The sequence below is a fragment of the Euleptes europaea genome, chromosome 1 (genome assembly GCF_029931775.1).
Source record: "Euleptes europaea isolate rEulEur1 chromosome 1, rEulEur1.hap1, whole genome shotgun sequence".
Classification (NCBI taxonomy): Eukaryota; Metazoa; Chordata; class Lepidosauria; order Squamata; family Sphaerodactylidae; genus Euleptes; species Euleptes europaea.
In genome coordinates, this window is record NC_079312.1 from 72,533,136 (window position 1) to 72,556,935 (window position 23,800).

A 23,800-nucleotide genomic window follows, 5' to 3' on the forward strand; every position below is an offset into this window, starting at 1 on the left:
GGTCCCAGGTTCAATTCCTGGCACCTTCAGCTAAAAAGGCTCTTGGGAAGCAGGAGCAGGGAAAGATCTTGCTCTGCCTAAGAGCCTGCAGAGCCACGGCCAGTCAGAGTAGGTGATACAGAACAAGATGGACCAGTGACTTTGCAGTTTCACACAAGATGGAATCCCACGTTTTACTCACACCATGGGCATTTCTCGCCGTAGAATACAGTGAAGGTGTCTGATGGGTTAGCCAGGCCTTCAGGGAAACAAAAGATAGAATTGACAATGGGTTTAGCTAGAAGATACAGTAGGCTTTTTGTAATATCTTTTAAACAAGGAAGCCACAGCAATGGCACCTCTGAAATCAGCTACGTGGCCAAGGCATTCATTAATCTCAGACGGGTGAAAATGCCCCCATCCCCACGTCTCAAAATGGGGCAGAATTCTCCCTTTTCTATGGCAGCAAGCTTGTGTCCAAACAAGACTCATCTCTCTCAGACTGAAATAAATACTGAAGTAGTAGGTATCCACCAAGAACCGTTTCAGCAGAGAGGAAGCAGATGGACGGGCTAGTGACATCAAAAATTCCCACCTGCCCTCACTGACAGCTGACATTTGTTGATGAGGTTGATGAGGTGGGGAAGGGGTTCACTGCAGCCCTCAAAAGACAATAGTGTGGGTAAGAATTTTGCTGGCTTTGCCCCTCTGGTAGTGCTGCAAAGCTCATTTTTCCTTTCCCCTACTTGTAATTCTCTCCTTTTGTATAGCTTTGTAAACTGTAACCTTGGCCTCATGGTATGGTCTGAGGCAAACTTGCTGGAGTAAAGCAAGACTGAGTCTGGGCACTGCTAGGATGAGAGACCACCTGGAAACCTTATCATGCTGCCTTGAATTGTATGATGAAAGAAAGAAGGGGTATAAATGGAATAAATGCCACTTGAGCTTACAGCAGCAATCAACACAGTCAATTACAATCTTCTGACTCGCTATCTCGCCGATACCGGTTTGCGAGGGACAGTCTTACAATGGCTGGTCTCATTTTTCCAAGATTGGGGATAGAGGGTAGCGCAAGGAGAGGGTCTCACCACGATACCCTTTGGTTTGTGGGGTCCCTCCGGAGGTGATCCTCTCTCAATGTTATTTAACATCTATATGCACCCTTCACCCAGCTAGTCCAGAGTTTCGGGCAGGGTTGTCACCAATATGCACATGACGCCCAGCTGTATCTGCTGATGGATTGACAGACACCATCCCAGATGTACTGGCCGGGTGTCTGGAGGCTGTGGTTAAGTGGATGAAGTAGAGTTGGCTGAAACTGAATCCATCAAAGACAGAGGTGCTGTGGCTGGGCTGGAGAGATCCAGGGTTAGGACACTGACTCCTAACTCTTGGTGGTGTGCAATTAACACCAGCACCAACCATCAGGAGCCTGGGTGTGATGCTAGACTTCCCTTTTGAAGGAGGTTCAGGTCACCTGTAACCAGAGTGGCATTTTCCCATCGTCATCAGGTTAGGCAGCTGGTGCCCTACCCGTCTTGCCCTGACCTAGCCCAGTGATCCATGCAACGGTCACCTCCAAGTTAGACTACTGTAACTCACTCTACGCAGGGCTACCCTTAAGGCTGCTCTGGAAACTCCAGCTGGTCCAGAATGTGGCAGCAAGGGTCCTTACAGGGACCCCATGGAAAGCGCATATTCAACCAGTACTCCACCAGCTGCACTGGCTCCAGATCGAGTACCGGATCAGATTCAAGATTCTTGTATTGGCCTTTAAAGCCCTAAACGGTCTGGGACCATTATACCTGTGGGACCGTCTCGCCTGATACCAGTGGTGTGTAACGCTCTTTGGAGGGTTTAACAACCTGCTGGTGCTCCCTGGCCAAATAAGTGTCTGGCTGTCCTTAACCAGGGCCAGAGCCTTCTTAGCTCTGGCCCCAGCCTGGGAGAACTATCTATCAAGTGAGACCCAGGCCCTGCAAGATTTGGCTCAATTCACACGGCCTGTAAGACTGAGATGTTCCACAGGCCTAATGGTTGAGGAGCGCAACAATTTTCATCTTAGCTGGCCTTCCTACCCCTATCCCCATCCCTGTAGTAGTTTCCCTTTGTGTTTTCTCTGTTCTTCTCCTTCCTTTTTTCTCCCCTCCCTTTTACTGATTATTCTGATTGGTTATTCCTGGAACTGTTATTTAAAGTTTTAAAGGTGCCATCTGGAATTTTAATGTGGCTAAGGTTTTTAAGTCTAATTTGTATATAGTATGTTATTTTAATTTTACTGTATTTGTAGTTGTTAGCTGCCCTGAGCTGGACTATAGTCAGGAAAGGGCGGGATACAAAATAACAAGCAAACAAACAAAGGAAAGGAACCTCTCGCAATAAATGTTCTACATGAATCAAGCCAGGCTAAGAATCACTTCCCCAGTTCCAAACCAATCAGCTCTCACCTTCATCCAAGGCAAAGCCAACATTAAGAGTCATGAACTCTGGTCGTTTCACAAACATTTCCATTCCTTTATGGCCCCCAATCTCTTCATCTGCATAAAAACAGAGAGGCCAGATAAGAAAAATCACCACATCTATAGATTCCAGAGCCCATTGCAACTCAAACCTCCCAACAAGAACCTAAAATGCTTTTGCTCCTTGAAACCAACTGACAATCAACCAAGACAACCCCAAAAGAAGAGTTGCTTTTATGAGCCTCTCTCTGAATTGCATTCAACAATTCTCTTGATACTAGCCATCCTGACTTTCCCATACAAAATAGCAGTTCTGCAAAATTATAATTTGGTAAGTGCCCCACCCCAACCCCAGAAATATTAGGAAAACTTTCATCGTACTGAATATTGCTGATCCGATCCAGGAAATATCTGATATTTTACTGGGTCAGCAATATCTGACTGCATACCTGTAAAGACAACTATTTTTGTATCAAAGAGTTCCAGAGACAAAACTGCCACCACCAGCAGCTACTAAAGTTCTGACCCCATTCGGCCCTCTCTGTTCTGCAGCAACTCTTGGACAGCCAAACATCAAAAGGCCCCAATCCTTTGGGAACTTTTTGGGGGTTATTAAGAGGGGAAGGAGATGAGACACAGCCTGCGTGTGTATGGCAGGATTCAGAGTGAATGAACGCCAGCTGCTATTGTTGCCTCTGGAGCTGGGATTCAGCCTCTTTTTCCTAAACTGTAAATACAGGTACATGATACTATATCAAGCATATATATTTCTTACTCTTTTAAAATCTACAGAAAGAATAGGAATGGTACAGTGAGCACCTAAGCAAAGAGGATAAAAGAGGAGGGAAGATGGGAGCAAATGGTATGGAAAAGAAGTGGGATTTTAAATCACCACCATTATCCACAAATAAAGCTTATCATGGCCCGTGCCTTCAGGGTGATCATGGGAATTGTCCTGCCAAACATGAAAGGAATCAGACCTAGCCTGTGCAATCCCCAGAAACTACACACACCCCCCGTTTTGGCTTTAGAAGCTAGGTTTCTTTGTGGCAGTCATAACTGCTCCAGAAATAAAGTTAGGACCCTCATAATTGGCCTCTAGCTTCAGGATGATGGCAGGTGTTGCTGTGCCCAAATCAAAGAGAACTAGAACATCCTGGCCTAGGTTATTTTCAAAATCCCCCCCTCCATTTGCACAGGAAGCTATGGTTGACTTTGGCCAACATAATTCATCTACAAATGGAGGTAGGGCACCTCAAAATTGGCCACATGCTTCAGGATAACTGTGGGAATTGCAGTGACAAATGTAAAAGTATTAGAACATCATGGGCCCCAGAACCCTCCACCCCACCTTCGTTTTTGCACTGGAAGCAATGATTGTCTGTGGCACGTATAACTCATCAGAAAATAAAGTTAGGAGTCCCAAAATTGGCCACTTGTTTCAGGATGATGGTGGGACTTGCAGTGCCAAAAATTAAGGGAATTACGTCATCCTGGCACACATTAGTTCAACAATATTTTGCTTTTTGCAGTGGAAGCAAAGGTTTCATCACAAGGAGCCAGGAAAATGCCAGCAGCACAGACAGGGAGGGTGGACAATATTCCAACTGTGAAATAACACAGGGGGGTTAACCACTTCCCTGACTTCGCCTGTGGGGTGTAGTGGTTATAATGTCAGACTAGGAAAAAAAGAAGAGAGCCAGCGAGGTGTAGTGATTAAAGTGTTGGACTACGATCTGGGAAACCCAGGTTCGAATCCCCACTCTGCTGTGGAAACTTGCTGGGGGACCTTGGGCCAGTCACACACTCTCAGCCTCAACCCTGGCAAGTATTTGGATGGAATACTAGTATGACGTTTGTTATATATCTAATGACGTTTGTTATATATCTAATTTTTCTTATAGTTTGCCAGGAAGTGATGATCTCTAAGGCTGTTCTCTCATCCGGTATCACTCTCTTTTGTCAGGAGGCAGACCCAGGGTTGTCAACTTCAGGTTGGGAAATTTCTGGAGATTTGGGAGTGGAGCTTGGGGAGGGTGGGGTTTGGACAAGGGAAGGGACCTCAGTGGGGCCATGGAGTCCATCCTCTAGAGCAGCCATTTTCTCCAGAGGAACCGACCTCTGTGGTGTGAGGATCAGTTGTAAGTCCTGGAGATCTCCAGTTAGAGCAGTTCTTCAGTGGAACAGGTGCTTCCTCAGGAGGTAGTGGTTCTCCTTCTTTGGAGGTTTTAAAGCAAGGGGGAGAACCTTTTTTCCGCCAAGGGCCATTTGGATATTTATAACATCATTCGCGGGCCATGCATTCTGGCCCTGCCCCCTTTAACCCCTCCATTGTCGCCACTTCCGCCTCCAGTCCTCTTGTAGTTCAGAGGGAATACGTTTCTCCATGGCCCAGGTGGGAAAGAGTTAATACAATTTCTTGGGCGGTCCTAGCAGCTCCATAGCTAATGATTCTGCTGCAAGGGGGGAAAAGGTTCCTTTTCTCAGCAAAACAAACTCACATCTGCCTTGAACAGAGGCTATTCCTGTCCGTGGGAGGGGGCAGATCACCAGTCTTAGATAATTCTGAGCCAGAGATCTGCCAGGACCCACGAAGGGCCAGACCAAATGATTTTGCAGGCCTTAAACGGGCCCCGGGCCTGACATTACCCACCCCTGTTTTAAAGCAAAGGCTAGATGGCCATCTGACAGCAATGCTGATTCTGTGAACTTAGGCAGATGATGAGAGGGAGGGCAGGAAGGGTTACGTCAGTGTTTGGCTCTTGTGGCCCTTTCTTACATACCCAGGGTAATTCATGATTGGTCAGTCGACCATATTAATAAATCTGAATTTACCCAGGGTAATGCTGATCACCACTTTGGGGTCAGGAAGCAATTTTCCTCCATGTTTTTTTTTTTTTTTGCCATCTTCTGGGCATAGAGCAGGGGTCACTGGGTGTGTGTGTGTGCGAGGGAGGAGGTAGCTGTGAATTTCCTTCGTTGTGGAGGCCCCTTCCAACTCTAATTCTATGATTTTCTCTCCAGATGAAATGTAACTTTGCAAGTCTTGGTATGTTTAGCTGCTTTATTCTTCTGAGCTGCCTAACTAGTTACATTGTGAAGACAGAAGGGATGGGTTGGTTGGGGGAGTGGAAAATAGATGTCACCCACGTAATAGAGATATCAGACTGCGGCAGACAGATGCTGAACAGATATACTTTCCTAGCTTCTATGCATTTCCTTAGATATTTGCTTCTTGGCTTAATGGAGAACTGCCTCTGGTGAAAGTATCCCCAAATCCAAAGAGCCTAACAGAGCAGTCCTAAGCATAGTTATACCCTTCTAAGTCCATTGAAACCAACAGGCTTTGAAGGGCATAACTTTGCTTAGGATTGCATTGTGAGTCTCCTCATCTCCAGCTCAGCCGTTATCAGTTTCTACCTGTCCCGAGTCCAGGCCTGCCCAGGCCGCCTCGGGACTTTCCAAACACGGGCCGAGGCCACTGGCCGCTTCCACAGGGGACACAAAGAGGTCCATGCGATGGGGGGCAGGTCAGCCCCCTCCGTGTCCTCGCCCGCTTGCAGGGCGGGACGGCAGTCCCGGAGGGCGTGGCGCAGTCAACGCCAGCCCCAGGGGCTGCAAAGAGGCACCACCCAACCCTTACCTTTTCCCCATAGGGTCCTCACCGGAAAAGGCGGCAAACGTCCCGAGGACCCCCCAGACGCCAGCCGACAGAGACAGGACGGCGCCCAGACCAGGAAGAGCCCAGTTGAACAGCGGCAGTCTCCCGCAGCCGCTTCAAGGGCCCGGCAACCAGCTGGGAGGTGGGCGGACGCGTCCGGGGCTGGGTCGGGGAAGACGGGACCTGCGTGTTCGGGTGGAGAGGGAGGAGGCGGGCACAAGCCTCTCCCGCCCTTATATGGACTCTGGGGGCGGGTCCGGAAGGGGGTTGTAGGGGGTGGGACGGGAGCCGGCGGGGATAAAGGAGGCTGTGAGGCGGAGGCCAGGGAGGAGCGAGTCAGCGTCTGCCCTGCTGCCTGAGCTCCGCGGGCTACGACACTGCCTTTATCGGAGGGGGAAGACAGTTCCGATTCCCCCTCGGAATGGTCTGAGGCCGAGGAAGCCCCACAGCCCTCTCTCCAGACGACTACCCCGGGGCATGGAGGAGCGCATGCCCAGGCGGGGCTGCTCACACTACCACTTTGGACAGATGCCAGGAAACAACTGGCTGCATCTTTATATCCCATTACTTAACTTACCAGGGACAAAGCTCATATGAACTGTTCGTGGGAAATGTTTCCCTTCAGCTTTCAGCCTCCGGATGGCCTCTATGTACCTAACAAGAGAGAGGTTTTATTTAGTGGTTGCCAGAACCTCTGGGGACCCAGAGATACTTGACCTACATTCAGCCAGGACTGTGCCCAGAGAAGCGAATGATGAAAGAGTTGAAGCATCTGATTTAAAGAAAAGCTGTGCAGAGGATGAGGGGAGAATAAGGATCACCATAGTTAGCAAAAACATGGATCAGAATTCCATCATTCCGAAGACATGCCTTGCAGGCCAAAGCAGAAGCAACCTGCTCCTAAATACTTCATACATAAGACAGCTCCAATGGTTACAAACATCTCTTTTCCACTCCCAATCACAAAACAACAACATATCATTCAGCCTGCAGTTGTGTCTAGCAGGCCACTTATTTCAGTTTTCTTTAAAGGTACCAGACTAGTAAAAGCTACTTGAAGCAAGTCATAAGATTATTTTGATGACTGTCTTTCACCCCATTCTACATGTGGATGTAACTAAAATGACTACTTAATGTGGTAAGGTTGAAAGATTCTCTCCAGCTGTGCCTCCCCCCAACCCCAATCATTCTCCAGTGCGGAACTGACACAGCAGCCCTTTTAATTAACACAGGAAAATTTCCCTATATGGCACAGATGTGACAGGACAGGTGGCTGGACTTACTGAATGGAAACACATTTCATATCCTGAGCTCCGCGTGCGTAGATGTTTCCATCAGAGTCCTTGAAAGCTGCAAAGGGGTCATAGCGCCAGTACTCCTGCAGGAAAGGAAAGCAGCAAAAAGCACCCTTAGAAGACAAAGGATACAAAGCTAGGCAACAATGACATCCTAGATAATGCAACAAAGCTGTGAGGAGGAGAAGGGCACATCTGGAGCCACTTCTGGATTGAGTGGAGTGGCAATCTGCCACTTAACAAAGTGAGGTGGCGACACCTGACAAAGACAGCTGCGTAAGCATGTAAGAGCAGCCATTCTGAATCAGACTGCTGGTCCAGCCTCCTGTTTCACACAGCGCCCAGCCAGATGCCCCAGGAAGACCCACAAACACAGTGTATAGGCCATACCCTCCCCCTGTTATTGCTTCCCTGCACTGGTATTAAGAGGGTTATTGCCTCCCCTGAAGCTCCATTTAGCCACTGGGGTTCATAGCCTCTGATGGACCGATCTTCCTTGAATAAGGAAAGTTTGGCACAGAAGTGGGTTAGGGAGCTCATCTCCCTCTGCCTTGAAGAATCAGCCACAAAAAAGGCTGAACTAGAGGTGCCTCAACCTGAACACAAACCAAGGCAAAGTCAAAAAGGGCTTCTCTCAGCAGCAATAAAGCATAACACAGAAGAGCAGATTCTCTCAAAGTTTCTTAATGGTTCAAGTGATTCTCTCAAAGTTTCTCCATGGTTCAAGTGCAGGGGATTTCACGTTTACAACATCACAAGTATCCGTTCTTTGAGTGAAGAGCTGCTGTGAATCAATCATCAAATCCTATCTGGAAAGGGCCTCCAATGTTAACTCGTACCCTTCAGTGCTGCCTTAAGGCCAGATGACCTGTAACAGAGACAATGACCTCAAAATGGGTTTCCCACTGCCACTCAGTGGAAGGAGATCTGTAGGTAGTACAGTTTGGGACCAGACCAAAAGCTGGCTACCTAGCGAAACAGGTTTATTATCTGCTCAGTCCAACCTGGCACAGTTTCAGAAAAGAGTGAAGAAATACCTGTTTTTTCATCCAGATGGTTCCTAGTGAGTGGCCATGGCAGGTAAGATTTTTAAAATAACGCTATTTAGTAAGCTCGTTGTTTTGTGGGGAAAGAGTTCTTGGGAGCCTGGTACAACTGTTCCATTAGCTACAATGGGCTGTTAAAGAAACCACCCAAAGGTCTTGCACATATTTATTTTCCCCCTGTAGGTGGCACTCTGTTTACACAAACACAGGTACATATTAAAGTGCCTTTGAATGAAGTGATAAAATTAATTATGTCAAAGGTATCATGTACCCCACTCTGCACCTGATTTCATTCAGAATGGACTTTGTTGTACTAACCATCCAGGATGGCACTGGTGTTGATAGGGTACTAGAGTGTGTCAAAATGCATCACACCTACATAAGCACTGTAACCTACATCTACTGTAGGTTCAAAACACAGGTTAGAGAGGAGGAGGATTTCCTGGTGGGCCACAATTTCTCTTCTGGAGCAACATTTCCTGACTGTCACAGGGAATTCTAGATAAGAACACATTCAGACCAACAAAAGCCAAATCACAAGGAGCAGGAAAAACTAGAAAAGCCTTCAATCCCCAACCTTCCCCTTTCTCTACTAACCTCAAACACAGGCACAACGTCTGTATGGGAATTCAGCAAGATGGAACGGAGCTGTGGGTTTGTGCCTCTCCAGGTCAGAATGGTGATCACACGGCCAGGGCAAACCTGCAACAGAAAATTAGATTGGGGGGGGGGGTGTCTTCCTTTCTTCGAAGCTGTATGGACACAAAGCTCCATAAGAAGTCTACTGTACTGTGAAAACTCACTCTGAAAGCAGAGAGCTCTATATACTGGCAATAAGGGTAGCAAGAGGACTGATGGATTACTATGGGGGACCCTGTTTATGGTTCTGCCTTTTATACCTTGGATTCTGCAGCAATCTGGAGGTTTGTATGGGGTTTATTAATGCTTTTCCCTTCTTAGAAAGACAAGAGGATCATTCTATTCATTTAAATGAGAAACTTGGAGACAACAAACGCTTGCTCCCTGTGGGAAGTAATATCACCTGGAAGTGAACAGGAAAGAGCACGTTTAGAAGAGAGTTGGCTCCATATGCCACAAATAATTCATTTAGGGACATCTAGGCAGGCAGCTAGGGGGGGCAGGAACCTTTATGGACTGGTAATTTCTGTCCACTTATTTGCAAGGCTCAAAGAAGTCAATTCATTCAATGAAAAGAAGGTATGGATGAGATATAGCATCACAGGTAGAATCAATACGACCCTCAGAACCTAAAGACAGAACCCTTCCAATAGCCAAGCCAGGAGGTTCCAATGAGCTTCCTCCAACCCAGGTCCACGCCTGCAGCTCCTGGAATTTGGATTCTGGGGTCATAATATAAAGCAGCACTTTCCAACCAGAGAAATTCCTTAGGAGTCCATAATAGCTACAGAACCTCCAGGAACACCCAACAGATTCAGGGAGGTTGGTATAGTCTGTAAAAATTGCTTGGTTATCACAACAAATGCTAGAGTAGAGGCAAGCTTCAGTTCTTGAAGTGGCTTAACTTCATTAATAAATTACTCTTTCAGAAATTAAAAAGATACCATTTGCAAGGGATCTTTTATCTTTCTGGGGTTAGGCAAATTTGGAAGGAAAATTGGGCATTACCTATATATATAGCAGCATTGTTATTCTTTATTCAACTTTTTCCTGAACTTTTTATTTGTTTTGCACACATTCATTTGTAACAATTATCTGTCTAAATATGGCACATAAAGTTAGAAAGGTCAATCTGGATCTATTCAGAAATAGACTGAGAACCTGTAATAAGGGATTAATGGAATACCAGCTCTGCAAGGGATTAAGAGACTGAAAAAGGTTTGTGCAAACAGTAAACAGCCAATCGAAACACTACCATTATAAAAAAATTTCACACAGCATATCTTGATTGGATGTTTACCAAATAGTAAATCCCTGCCCCCCATTCATCAAACCACAGAGCTCAAGGCCTTCATTCAAAGAACAGACAAGAACTGGAACCACTGAAGTTTCTACCACATGAAATAGCTACTAGTCTATGATGGTGTAAAGATTATTATTACAATCATCTTCAAATATGAATATATCATACAGCTCCCTGCAAATAACTCCCATTATTTCAAAAATGAGGACACTTTTACATGCAACTGGAGTAGCAATCCTACACAACAGTGGGCAGTAAGTGAATGACACATAACTGAATGGATGCTCCTTATCATAACCAGTTTCCCCCAGGTCCATGGCACGTTTCTTTCTGGCCAAATGCTGATGGGGTGGGAAAGAGCCATATAATCTGCCTCAGTTGCATAGAGGCATCATTCACATGCAGCCTCATGGGACTGCACCATGGTAGCGCCTATTATGATGCTGTACCTATATGTAAAGGATGATCTAGATTCCACAAGGCCTGGGGGAAAAGAACACCAAAGACACAGCACTAATAAGGATGAACTGCTGATCTCATATAACATTCAGCATAACAAGGGGGGGAGGGACTCCATCTATATACTAACAGCAAAGTTGGCCAAATCTGAGAATACGTAAATCTGGTGACTGGAGCTGTGAATGGGAAGACTGATCTTTCCACAATCCTGAAAAAATCCAGGTTTGCAGAAAAGTGTGAAATATTAAAAGCAATAGTTTGGGGAGTTTTAAAAAACCCAAAATGATAAAATGGAGTGCTTGTAGCTTTAAGCAATAGATTCCCTCAGTGGCTGTTGCTATGCAATGACAGATTCCAGGCTTGGTTCTATCACCAAAAGGCAGGAGGAGGTCCTTTGCAGGTCTATTTTGGCCTTTGAAGGAGGACTCATTGGAGCCAGGCCGTGCTAGGGTTGCGAGCTCCAGGTTGGGAAATTCCTAGAGATTTTGCAGTAGAATCTGAGGAGAGCAGGGTTTGGGGAGGGGAGAGGCCTCAGCCGGATATAATGCCAAACAGTCTATCCTCCAAAGCAGCCATTTTCTCCAGGGGAACAGATCTCTGTAATCTGGAGTTCAGTTGTAACTCTGGGAGATCTCCAGGTTCCACCTAGAGGTTTGCAAACTAGGCCTGGAAGCAACCTCTGGGTGACCACCCAACTGAAATGACTCAATTAGGCCTGGCTTCTTGCTACTGTTCAACAGCAGCCACCCTATGAAAGCCAGTGTGGTATAGTGGTTAGAGCTTCAGAGTAGGGTCTGAGAGGCCCAGGTTCAAATTCCCATCTTACTGTGGAAGATCACTGGGTAAATTTGGACCAGTCACATACTTTCAGCCTAACCTACCTCACAGAGTCGTTATATGGATAAAAAGGAGGAGAGTAGAACAATGTAAGCTGCTTTGGTCCCCTCTTTGAAGAAAGGAGGGTTAAAATTAAGTAAAAAAAAAATAAGAAATATAGCTGAAGTTGGGAGGAAGATAAAAGGTTGGTGAATGGTTGAGGAGAGAATGAGGCAGGGGAAAGAGGAAATAGTGCGGGGAGAGGGACAGAAGGGAAAGTGATGTACCACAACTCCTTGAGGGTTCCCTGCCATACAAGTGGGCCTGACCAAGTGGCCAACACCACAAACTGGGCCACAGTTTGCTTAGGTAGAGGCTGCCGGGGTGGGGAAGGTAAAGCTTAAGATAGAGCAACAGGTAAAGGTAGGTTGGCTGTTGGGTGGGAAGAAGACATGGTTACCAGGTTAGGAAATACCTGGAGTTCTGAGGGGGAACTTGGGGAGAGTAGAGTTTGAGGAGGGGAGGGACCTCTGAAGGGTATAATGCCCCAGACTCCACCCTCCAAAGCAGCCATTTCCTCTAAAGAAAATAGGGTTTGCCAACCTCCAGGTGGGGGCTGGAGATCACTCGGAATTACAACTGCTCTCCAAATTACAGAGATCAGTTCCCCTGGAGAAAATGGCTGCTTTGGAAGGTGGACTCTATGGTATAACACACTGCTGAGGTCAATTCCCTCCCCAAACCTCACTTCCCAGGGCTCCACCCCCAAATTTCAAGGAGCTGGCATCCCTAAAAAGGAAGCAGGATAGCTGATCCCCCATGCTATTTAATATCTACATGAAGCCACTGGGAGAGGTCATCGGGAGGTTTGGGCTGCCATATCACCAATATGTGAATGATACCCAGATCTACCTTTCTTTTCCACCTAATTCTGAGGATGCTACTGATGTTTTGAATCAGTGACTGCAGTCAGTAATGAGCTGGATGACAGTGAACAAGATGAAACTTAATCCTGAAAAGACAGAGGTTCTCTTGGTTAGCAGAAAGACAGACTAAGGAATTCAGATCTCCCATCTTGGCTGGGATTACACTCCGCTTGAAAAGCCATGTCTGAAGCCTGGGACTGCTGCTTGACAAAGCGGTTACCTTAGAAAACCTGGTAGCTGCTGTGGTTAGGAATGCTTTCACCTAGCTTTGCTTGGTGTGTCAGCTGCATCTGTTCCTGGCTCAGTCTGACTTAGCCTATGCCTTAGTTTCACTACACTGGACTACTGCAACATGCTCTACTTGGAGCTACCCTTGAAGAGTGTACAGAAGCTGAACTACTGCAGAATGCAGCAGCTAGACTGCTGGTCAAGGCCAATTATTGGGATCATGTGATCCCAATCTTATAGCAATTGCCCTGGCTTCCAATCCACTTTAAAGCCCAATTCAAGATGTTGGTTTTGACCTTTAAAGCCCTACATGGCTTGGGATCTGGTCTTCTCTCATATGTTTCTGCCCAGGTATTAAGATCACAGGGAGAGGCACTCTTGACTGTCCCACTGACCACAGAGGATCATCTGGTGGCTACACTAGAGAGGGCCTTTACAGTGGCAACCTCCCAATGATGGAACAACTTCCCCAGAGAGATGTGCCTGGCCCCCTAACTCTCAAACATTAGAGTCAGCTGAAGATGGTTTTATTCATGTCAGCATTCAATTAATTTCTGGCAGTTTTAAATTACTGATGTTAAATTAGTGGTTTGATATATTTTATGGATTTCAATAGTTTATACAATGGCAGTGGGAGGGGATTCTGCCAGCTAATTCTCCAGTCTCCCCATGTTTGTTTATATATCTATCCATTTAATGGCAGTGGGAGGGGATTCTGCCAGCTAATTCTCAAGTCTCACCATGTTTATTCATGTATCTATCCATTTAACTGGCATATCCCTTTCTGAAATTCTAAATCCTACATAGTGCAGTATCTGAGAGTATTGCTAAATAGGAGGAATCTGTCTATCGATCTGAAATCAGGTGAACCTCTCAATAGCTCCCCCCAGGCGAGCAGATTTTAGTAACGTTTGAAAATTCAGCTATTCTCTCATTAATCATTCAGCAAAAATGACATTCCATGTTTGCAAGTAATATGGTCCTTGGAGTCTAATCCCCTAACTCTCCATGTGTATCTTGCTTTTGCAGTCCTGGCAGTCACTTCTCACTATAGGGTAAGGCAGGATTAGTTATTTTTGTCTCAGTTGATCTAAAGGCAGATATTCAAACTGTGTGTAAGTCTGCAGACAATTCAGGCTCTTCTAACCCAAGCATATAGTTCCCTGATTTGTATTAATATCTACTTTCCATCACAAATTTCTAAACTTCAGGGCCCCAAAAATATTTGGGACAAACTTTCTGCTACCTTGGATGACTTAGAACACCAATTCTCCAAGTCTCATGTCATGTTATGTGCAGATTTCAACACAAGGATAGGGGCAGGTATCACCAGTCCCCTAGATGGTATCAATAACCAGACTGCAATGCAAGCCAGTTATCTGGATAGAACATCCCAAGACTTGGTGAGGAATAAAGCAGGTCTTAGATTTATAGAACTTTTATCTCTTCACCAACTATATAACCTTCATGATAGCAATTTTGACACCTCCCATGGTACGTTTACCTATCTTTCCTCCAGAGGAGCCAGAACAATCGATTACATCTCAGTCTCATCCTCACTTATCCCCCATTTTGAGGTAGGTGACAGAGTCAAGAGCAATCACAGGCCGCTAAGTCTACAGCTAGGATTTTCAAATGCAATATTCTCCAGCACTGCACAAAACCTAAGCAGTGTACAGTTCAGGAAAAGGACAATCAAGGTATACCCAACTGGATTACAATATAGCCCAGATTATGGAAAATGAACTTTCAGGTCCCTATATCAAAAAATCTTAAATGATTGCTCTGAGGTCCTGGAATTTCGTAAGGATATAGTTAGCTCTTTTAGACCTCCCTTGACCTAGGACAAACTACTAAAACCCAAAGGGAACCACTCTGAGGGCTGTCTTGACCAGGCATGTAAACAAGCCAGAAAAAAGCTAATGAAGTACACCTGTTAAGTACAATATCATGGGAGTGACTCATGTATAAATTCTCTCATATCCTTAAAGTCTGACTATAAGAAGCTCTTAAAGCAGAAGCAGCTAGCATTTTCTAAAACCCAGTGGCAAAAGTAAGGGTAGCAGTACAAGAAAGAAATGAATTGAGGTCCTGGGATTTAGTTTCTCCTGTCCAGGGTGAAGCATCACCATTACTGGAAACCCAGATTTCAGCTAAAGGCTGGCACTTCCATTAGTCAGCTTTTTGAGTCCCTTTCTACCTTGGCTCGGGTGGGCAACAGGAGCTTCATTCTAACCTTCAAAATCAGTCCCAGTGCCCCCCTGTTACAGTTTTTGAGATAAAATGCCTCATTTCCTCTCTTGTGCCAGGCAAAGCTCCTGGAGAAGACATGATTCCCCCAGAATTATTTAAATACTTCCCTGATTGGTGGGTGCCAAATTGTTTACCTAGATCAACTCAAGTGAGATTTTCCCAGTGAGTTGGAAATAAAGCATTGTTGTCCCCATCCTTAAAAGGGGCAGAAAGCAGGATCCTAGTAACTATTGACCAATAAGCCTGTGGATATAGCCTCTACATTTTACAACAAACATGGCTTACCTCCACTTTCTGACACTGCAGGCCAAGTTCAGAAGCTACTCTCTCCAGGAATTTCACTGCCGAGTCTGGAAGAAGGGAGGAAACCACCATAAAAATTACATATGCCTGTGCAACATGTTTTTTCCCCCTTTAATTTCACAAACCTTTCTAATCTGTCACATCAATCTAAGCCTTTTCAAACCTAGCCCTTCTATACTTTGTGCAACACTGAGCAGTAAAACAGTGCCCCCAAAGTGAATGGCAATTGGAGATGAAGTACTGGTAGACTAGCTCCCAAAAAAATCTCTAGGTGGTTATGTCTTGTTTCCACTTGACTCCCTTGTTTTATGCCAAGCATACTTTGCTTATCCATTTATGCATTTTCCTTTAAGCATTTCATTGAGGAAATCGTTTACAGATATTATCACATTTGTCTTTCTCAAGTAGAACAGCAACTTGCTTAAAGCCATCAAGCAAACACTGAGCCATGCAGCGCCTCCCAAGTCCATCCACGACTCCAATCGCTGAAACATACTTTGTTCTTTGTTGTCCAAGATGGTACATTGCTGTGGTATACAACAACCTGCATCCACCCACAGAGAAAAGGGGAGGGTTTGGACCCCCAACTAGAAGACATAGTTCGCAGAATTTCAGATATCATCTCAGCATTTAATTACAATTAGGGCTCCACAATTCCATTCACCCAATTGTTAATGGCAATTTCCTCTCAATTCTTCATGAACTGCAGAGACATTGAAGGGAAGGGCCAATCCCTCGTGTTTTTGCTGAAGGACACAGACATTGTGGAAGAGGGAGGTGATGAGAAGAAACTCAATATGAAGTAAAGAAAAAGACTTTCCCCCTTTCCTTCAGCTTTGAACACACATGAAGCTGCCTTATACTGAACCAGACCCTTGGTCCATCAAAATCAGTATCGTCTACTCAGACCAGCAGCAGCTCTCCAGGGTCTCAGGCAGAGGCCTTTCACATCACCTACTCCCTTGAACTGGAGATGCCAGGAATTGAACCTGGGACCTTCTGCGTGCCAAGCAGATGCTCTGCGCCTGAGCCACAGCCCCACCCCCAACTTTCTACCACCTTACTAAATAGAATGTTTTTTGTAGAACAGACTGATAAAGACAAAGCATGGAAATGTCTGTGAGCCTAAAGTTAAACGTATTTGCCATTCATAATGAACAGTTCTCAGGTCTTGTCCGACAAGCCTTCCTGAAATATTGAAAACTTCCATCTTTTCCCCTCTGATTCAGCAAATGTAACATGCCCACACAGGTCACTAGACTTGGAAAATGCGTGGAACAGGATTACCCTTCCCCCCACCCAAGAAAGGGAGGATAAGGGTACAGTGAAATCAATTTCCACAAGGACCCTAAACAAGACTCTGTCCTAAGACTATATTGGTAGCCCACCCCACCACCCCCGTCTATTTCAGAACCATTTATAGGCCCAGCAAAAGAAGAGAAAAGACAAAAAAAAAATTCTTTTACACTGGGGTCCCTCTCAGTAATGTTCTTGGCCAAGCAAATGGAAAAAGACTCTAATAGTCCCCTCTGCAGGATTCTTCTCCCAGCAGGGCCCCTTTAGCAAAACAGGGAGGAAAATACAAACAAGAATGAAACCTGTTCTTTCTTGCTGTAGTTGCTGGACACAACCCTCCTACAATCCTTGTCTTTTTGGACACAGGGAACAATTCATATAGTCTCATCCTTGCCCAGCTCAGAGATGTTAGAACACTGACAGTCTAGTAAGACACTCATTGCCTCATTATGCACTCTCTAGAGATCAAGGTTCTTTCTACAGGGACTTTTTCCACAAGTTTTACTTAACATGGCTTTTTACATTTCTTGCTTCGAGACAGTGATTTAAAAAGCTAAACTAGGTGAGGCATACATTAAATATGACTATCTCACATTAACATCCCTATACATGATGCTGCCTTATACTGAATCAGACCTTTGGTCCATCATGGACAGTGTAGTCTACTCAGACTGGCAGCGGCTCTCCAAGGTCTCCGGTAGAAATCTTGCACACTGCCTACAACCTGATCCTTTTAACTGGAGATGCCGGGGATTGAATCCAGGACCTCCCGCATGAGGCTCTTCCACTGAGCCACTGCCCCTCCCCACAAGTGAAACATTCTGTGCTGAAGTATGAACTCATTCCATGCTAAAGCTTTTAGCACCGCAAGTGAAAACAATATCTTCTACAGTACTACCAAACTATTATTGCTTTGCTCAAACTAGAAATAAAACTTAAGGACTGGTGAGTTAAATACAGTGCAGGTATGTTATAGGAATCAAGTCACATCAATCTGCAGTGCCCAATGAAGTTTGATTCAAAACAATTCGGCAACATCTCATTGCCATCTCACTTCTTAGCACTCACTCACACAATCATCTGGACACTCAGAGGTACTGTGAAAAGACTGGCTGAGATTGCTCCCAGCCTATGATAAGCCTGGTGTCTGCACCCTCTGTCAAGTGCAGGTCAGGATTCAGTTTTCAGGGTGAACTGGGAAGAGTCTTTTCCCCCCCTCCCCCAGATACACTCCAATTCATGCCAATGCTGAACCCTAGCTGGGAATAACCACACAAAGCCTTACCAAGAACTTTCCCATGGCCACCATGCACCAGATGGGAGGGTGAACATACCCACATATAACAGCTCTCCAGTCAAAATACACCCTCCCAAGTGAACTTTGCCTCTATCACAAATAGATAATCTCAAGTTATTCAAAACTAACTAGGGCAGCAATCTTCAAATATCTTAATTCAGATCATTCTCCCTGGACTCAACAGACCTACTTCAAAGTAAGAACTGGAATGCATGTTGTAAAAGGCGATTAGCAAGGAGCAAACTTGCCAAGTTGACTGCTGAGTCTACTGCAAATGAGAGTTCACATGACTACAACTCAGCGTCTGCCTGGCCGAAGTGGACAGGAGCCAGCATATAGTATAAACATACAAAAAAACCTGTGTTCCAGCTTAACTCATTTGAGTATCCAGTGAACACAGATTTTCATACGTTGCCATGAAAACAAGGCTTCACTCCTTGTGACTCAATAATACTTCAAGATAACAAGAGGGACATTACTTATCTATAGTAAGACCTGGAATGTGGACTTCACTCAGCACCCAAGTCCAAGAAGCAGTCAAACCTTTTCTAAACAAGCAACAATTTCCACTCCAGTTCTGACAGCTTGATGTGCGAAATGATGGTCTGACCTGACAGCACATGGAACATATTTTTCTTTTCATAGGACAACAAAAGGCCCTGAGGAGGCAACAACAGGTGTGATCACAGCCAGATTTACAATGCCAGAAAATGTTAATAACCACACTGCGAGGCTGGTCTGTACAGTCACTTGTTCATGTGCATTCTTTTTTGGGGGGGAGGGGAGGATTTCAAACCTTAAATGATGTTCTCTAACCCCCAGATTCTCTACATGTTATTCACCAGCTCTGGCAAGTACCAGGATACCATGAAGTGAGGTAAAGAAGGTTAAGGGCAGCAGAGGGTTGTATGTGGGTAGGGGAACATCACAAGAACCTTCAAGGAATAGAATGAATTATGCCAGATCCAGAAGTGTTGCCCCACCTCACTTACAAACTGGAGCCTTTGGAGAATATTCACGGTCATTTTGAAGAATGTGACTGGTTTAGTAGAACGAGGATCAGATATAGTTCTGAGAGACCGGAGTTCAAATCCCAGCTTAACTAAAAGTTGCAAGCCCTGTGCAGGCATAACTTGTTATAGAACCAATTACTAATCTCCAGTAACCAGTGGTACAGCACATACATTGCTTGCAACAATTCCTGGCAGCTCCAATTAAAGGCTCTCAGGGCAGCAGGTGTTAAGAAAGATCTGTCTGAGGCCTGAAGAGCCACTAACAATTAGTGTAGCCATCACTGAATTAGATAAACCAATCATCCGACAACACAAGGCAGCTTCGCATGTTCACCCAGTTCGAGGTGTCATCCTCTGACGTGAAGCATAGTTCCCCAGTGTCTGCTGGGTCTCTAGCAAGTTTATCCAATTCCTTTGCCCAGCGAGCACCATATTTCTATCCTTCAATTACAGAAGACTCATTTGCTGCAACATTAAAACAAACGTGCAGTATGTAAGTATTTTGGTTGCAATACAGAGTGTCATGAAACTGGCTCTGGGAGTCTAGTGGGGTTTAGCTAGCCATTTCTCAAGCAGAAGCATCCCAAATTGCCAACAACTTATTCCTGAAATTCAGAGTAGTTTCAAAAGTAGCTGGCAACATAGCAAGGTGGTCTGCTGTTCAAAGGGGTGGGGGAGTCAAAATTCCCATGGGGAAGACTCAAGCCCTGGCATACCCTGAAAGTAGCTCTCTCGATGTTGGCTTGAGCAACGGTCCACCAAAATGTTGAGCATGCTTAAGTCTAGTGATTTTAATTGGCTTAAGTGCCCTTAACTCCACACTTAATTGTGGTCTCTGTGTTTATGTCACTGGCCTGACCTCAACTGGGACTTCATTTGCTGTAAGCAAGTCACATTGTTTAAGCCTTAGCAACCAAAAAGAAACATATAGAACAAGGTAACAATTCTATATCTATCTATCTATCTATCTATCGCAAGCGTGGTGTAGTGCTTAAGAGCAGTGCACTCTAATCTGGAGAACTGGGTTTGTTTCCCCATTCCTCCACATGAGCAGCGGACTCTCATCTGGTGAACTGGGTTGGTTTCCCCTCTCCTATGCATGAAGCCAGCTGGGTGACCTTGGGCTAGTCACAGTTCTCTCTGAAGTCTCTCAGCCCCCCTACCTCACAAGGTGTCTGTTGTGGGGAGAGGAAGGGAAGGAGACTGTAAGGCAGTTTGAGACTCCTTAAAAGGTAGAGAAAATCGGCATATAAACACTAACTATTCTTAAATCTATCTATCTAATAGGGACAAGTATGAACCTCAATCTAATTTACAATCACTGCATGAGAATCAAGCAAACAAACAAGGCAAAAGTTTGCTTCTTTTACGGTATTCTTCTTATTAGCAAACAGATATTCAATTGTTTGTTACAACCAATTCATTCCGTTCCCCAATAATAGGCCAAGAAACTTTTGTCTTGGCTACTCTGAGTCAAGACAATGAAACATATGATGCTGCTTTTCTTTACCTGCATGAAATGCAGATTTATTTAGACAATTATTATGCTACCTGCCTGAGGCGGCTTACAAAATGAAAATAATAAAAGCCAAACATTAAAAGATATAAATTAAAATTCAGGATTAAATTAGGTTGTGAAAGTATATTATGAAAATGTCTATCTAAAACAGATGACAGTATCCTCTGTACTCTCTACTGAATAAAAGCTTTCCTTACAGAAATTGGCAGAGATCGGAAAGATAAAGTTCACATTATGACTGACTTCTACTCTCAAATTTCTGGGTTCCCAAGGTTGGGTAGAAAGAAAATACATATAAATACATATAAATACTGAAAATATAATTTATTCAAAGCGCTATATAAAGGTTAAAAATATTCAAAAACATTAAAATAGCACAATGGCATTTCCTAGGGTTGGTATCTGTAACCACATACCAAACGCATTTCGGCCTATTGGGCCTTCATCAGTGGTTAATTAAAACTCATGTTAAGCCTGCACACATTTACAGAAATAAATAAATACATACATAAACAAACAGTTCGAATCAAACCAGGCATGTGTATAGGTTGTAAAATCTATTACCAATTACTCAAACATCTGGTCTGAACGGTTCAGGTTGTAATACTGGTTTGTATATGTCTCTCATATACAATGTGTGCAGTTATCAACCTAGTAGAGCAGTCTTCCTTTTACTCTCAAATACCATGATGCCACTAATGTCAAATTACACATACTAATAATGCTTAGCGTTTATATAGCACTTGCACATGTTTGAAGAACTTCACACACATTATCTTGCTGTTATCCTCAGATCAATCCTGTAATGCAGGCTAGTATTATTCCCATGTTGTGGGGCAGCAGGTACTGGGGCTGAAAGAGCAGCCTATCTAAGGCCACCTAGGTAGTCTGTAGCTGAGGGGACATTTAAATTGGGGACCTATACTCTTCGCCATAAGGCTTCATTAGCGGAATAAACACATAGCCTATGTTTCAATTTCTGTTTTGCTCTATCATTCCTAACTCCTTCAAAATATTACTGAAAATCCTGTACCTCCCTAACTAACTTTGTCAGCCCAAGCCTAGGGCTGGTTCTCCAGTGCAGCCATCCAAAAACAGCCTTGGGTCACAAAGTATGGACAGATCCTAACCATAAGCGGTACAGGAGATGATAGGCCCCTGGATCTATACTGGCGCCACTGAACTCCAAAGGGGCTCCGCATGGACTCCACCACCACCAGAACTGGAAGAAGAGATGGGTGTACCATGCTCAGGGAAACAAAATACCTTGAGGTACCACCAGCCCTACCCAAGCCTGCTTAGTCACATCAAAGTGTAATTGCTCTAAGAAGCAGATCATGATTATCTACTCAGATAATGAAGTATAACCCAGTAATTAAGTAATTTCTGGTGCACTTTCATTTTTAACAGGTAACATACATGTTTCCAGATGTTGAATGTGCTTCCTACCAGTTATTCTGGTATTCACAGTAGTGAGGGATTTTAAACATCATGCGCCCCTGTGATTTACTGCTGGAGAATCTGGCCCTAAAAATGCATCTGGGCTGTACCATTTCACATAGCATGGTGGGGGGGGGGGGAGAGAGGCAAGTGCTGTGTTCCTCCCTGCAAAAAAAAAAGGGAAAATCATCCACAGAGAAAACTAAATGTCAAGGAGAAGACCGAGCCTTCTCCATAAAATGCTCGTTCTCTTTGTGCAAGGGTTTTTGTTGTTTGTGTTAAGAGGAACATTCAGTTATGTAAGCCACACAAGCATTATCAAGTGGTACAACCAGGACACAGCCTTCCCACCTCAGTGTGCAGAGAACCCAAGAGACCTGGGACTGCATACTAACAGGATTAAAACAATTATACCCTCACCTTCCTTCCTCTGACTGTGTTCTTCATTAGTGTTGGATTTGGTTATGAGAAAGCAGATTCAAATCTCAGCTCAACTGTGATGCTCACTTGGTGGCCTTGGGCAACTGACTCTTAATCCTTTTCATGAGATCAAACCCCAGCCAAAAAGAAAGAGGGTGCTATCATAAGGTTACCTTATATGGGCAGTCATTTTATCCTACAATCTGAGTTAGAAGTGAAGAACTGAGAAATTCTCTAAATTTGTGAGAGAACCTGGATCAGTGATGAAAATTATGCAGTGAATCTCATATTCTATATTAGTATTATCGTTGGCTATTATAGGTCACTGCTCCCAGAAGCTGTTCCCTGCCATTCTTATCCACAGGACTGTGAGATTGTCCTTGACACTATCATGAACCTTTTCAGTCATACCTTCAACCCTATGGAATGTTATCCCCAAGGAAAAGTGCAGAGGGTGTCTTTTCGACCTTCAGAAATCTCTCTAAGACACTCTTATTCCAGAGGGATTTTTCTTTCTGAGTTATGGTGCTGGGTTAGTGTTTTCTTTCTGACAGTTTTTACTTGGCAAGCAGGTTTGGGTTGTAGCGTATGGATGGTTTTATAGTAACTGTTTTATAAGCTTATTGGGGAGAAGGTATGTATTACACTTTAAAATAAATACTATTAATTACCAGATGTAATTTTTTTTGCATGTTTTCAAACTGAATAACATTGTCTTTCCCTCTAAGGGTTGTTATAAGGCAATGAGATACAAATGTACCAAATAAATAATAAACAAAACACATACATGAAAAAGGTCCTTCATGCGCTATTCTGATGAAGCCTTTGCAAAGACAAGTGACATAAACAAAACACCACTAGACCAAACAAGAGCAAGGACTTTTGTTTCATGTCGCTATTTTGTGCAGTGATTTCTTTAAAAAGATAAACTTCCTTCACATAAGTCCAATTTACAGCCAGGTCTAGTCATGTACTGTAATAAGGTGGTAGAAAAGGCTGTACCACCTCAGACTGCAGGTAAACTATCCTTTTAAAAAAAAAAACTTGCTGCAAATAGAAAATTAGCACTGCAGGAGACAGATTGGGCATTTCTCCCTCATGTGCTAGATTTTTACTTGCATGGAGGTTTTTTTTTTTTAAAGGGAACACTCAGGAACACTCACATTTGGCTATGGTATAGCCTATTACTTAGATTTCTACCACCTCATTCTACCAGACCACTGACTGCCCAGAAATCAACCAATATGGATAAATCAAATCTTAATACACCTTGGTTATATGTTGCTCTTAAGAACAGAGAAACTGAAGGCATGAAATGAGAGGATTCCCTCCCTACTCTTCATAACAAGATTCAGGTACAAAGACACAATTTCAGTTTCCTCACACAAGAACAAAATGTACATGGCTAGAAAATGAACATATACAATGAAACATGCCAGGCCAAGTTG

General features: G+C 44.3%; 1 protein-coding gene across 2 annotated transcripts in view; it reads right to left on the reverse strand.

Moving 5' to 3' along the window:
• Positions 1–23,800, reverse strand: part of ACY1 (aminoacylase 1) — a 29,305-nt gene that overhangs the window by 4,721 nt on the left and 784 nt on the right. Inside the window, exons 2-7 of one of the 2 annotated variants that reach the window (XM_056858507.1) lie at positions 15,350–15,414; positions 9,038–9,142; positions 7,383–7,477; positions 6,677–6,753; positions 2,427–2,516; positions 182–238 (exon numbers count right to left, since the gene is read on the reverse strand). In XM_056858507.1, coding sequence (XP_056714485.1) covers positions 182–238; positions 2,427–2,516; positions 6,677–6,753; positions 7,383–7,477; positions 9,038–9,142; positions 15,350–15,414 — 489 coding nt within the window. The remainder of the gene's footprint in view (positions 1–181; positions 239–2,426; positions 2,517–6,676; positions 6,754–7,382; positions 7,478–9,037; positions 9,143–15,349; positions 15,415–23,800) is intronic. The other variant, XM_056858515.1, reaches the window with a different exon arrangement.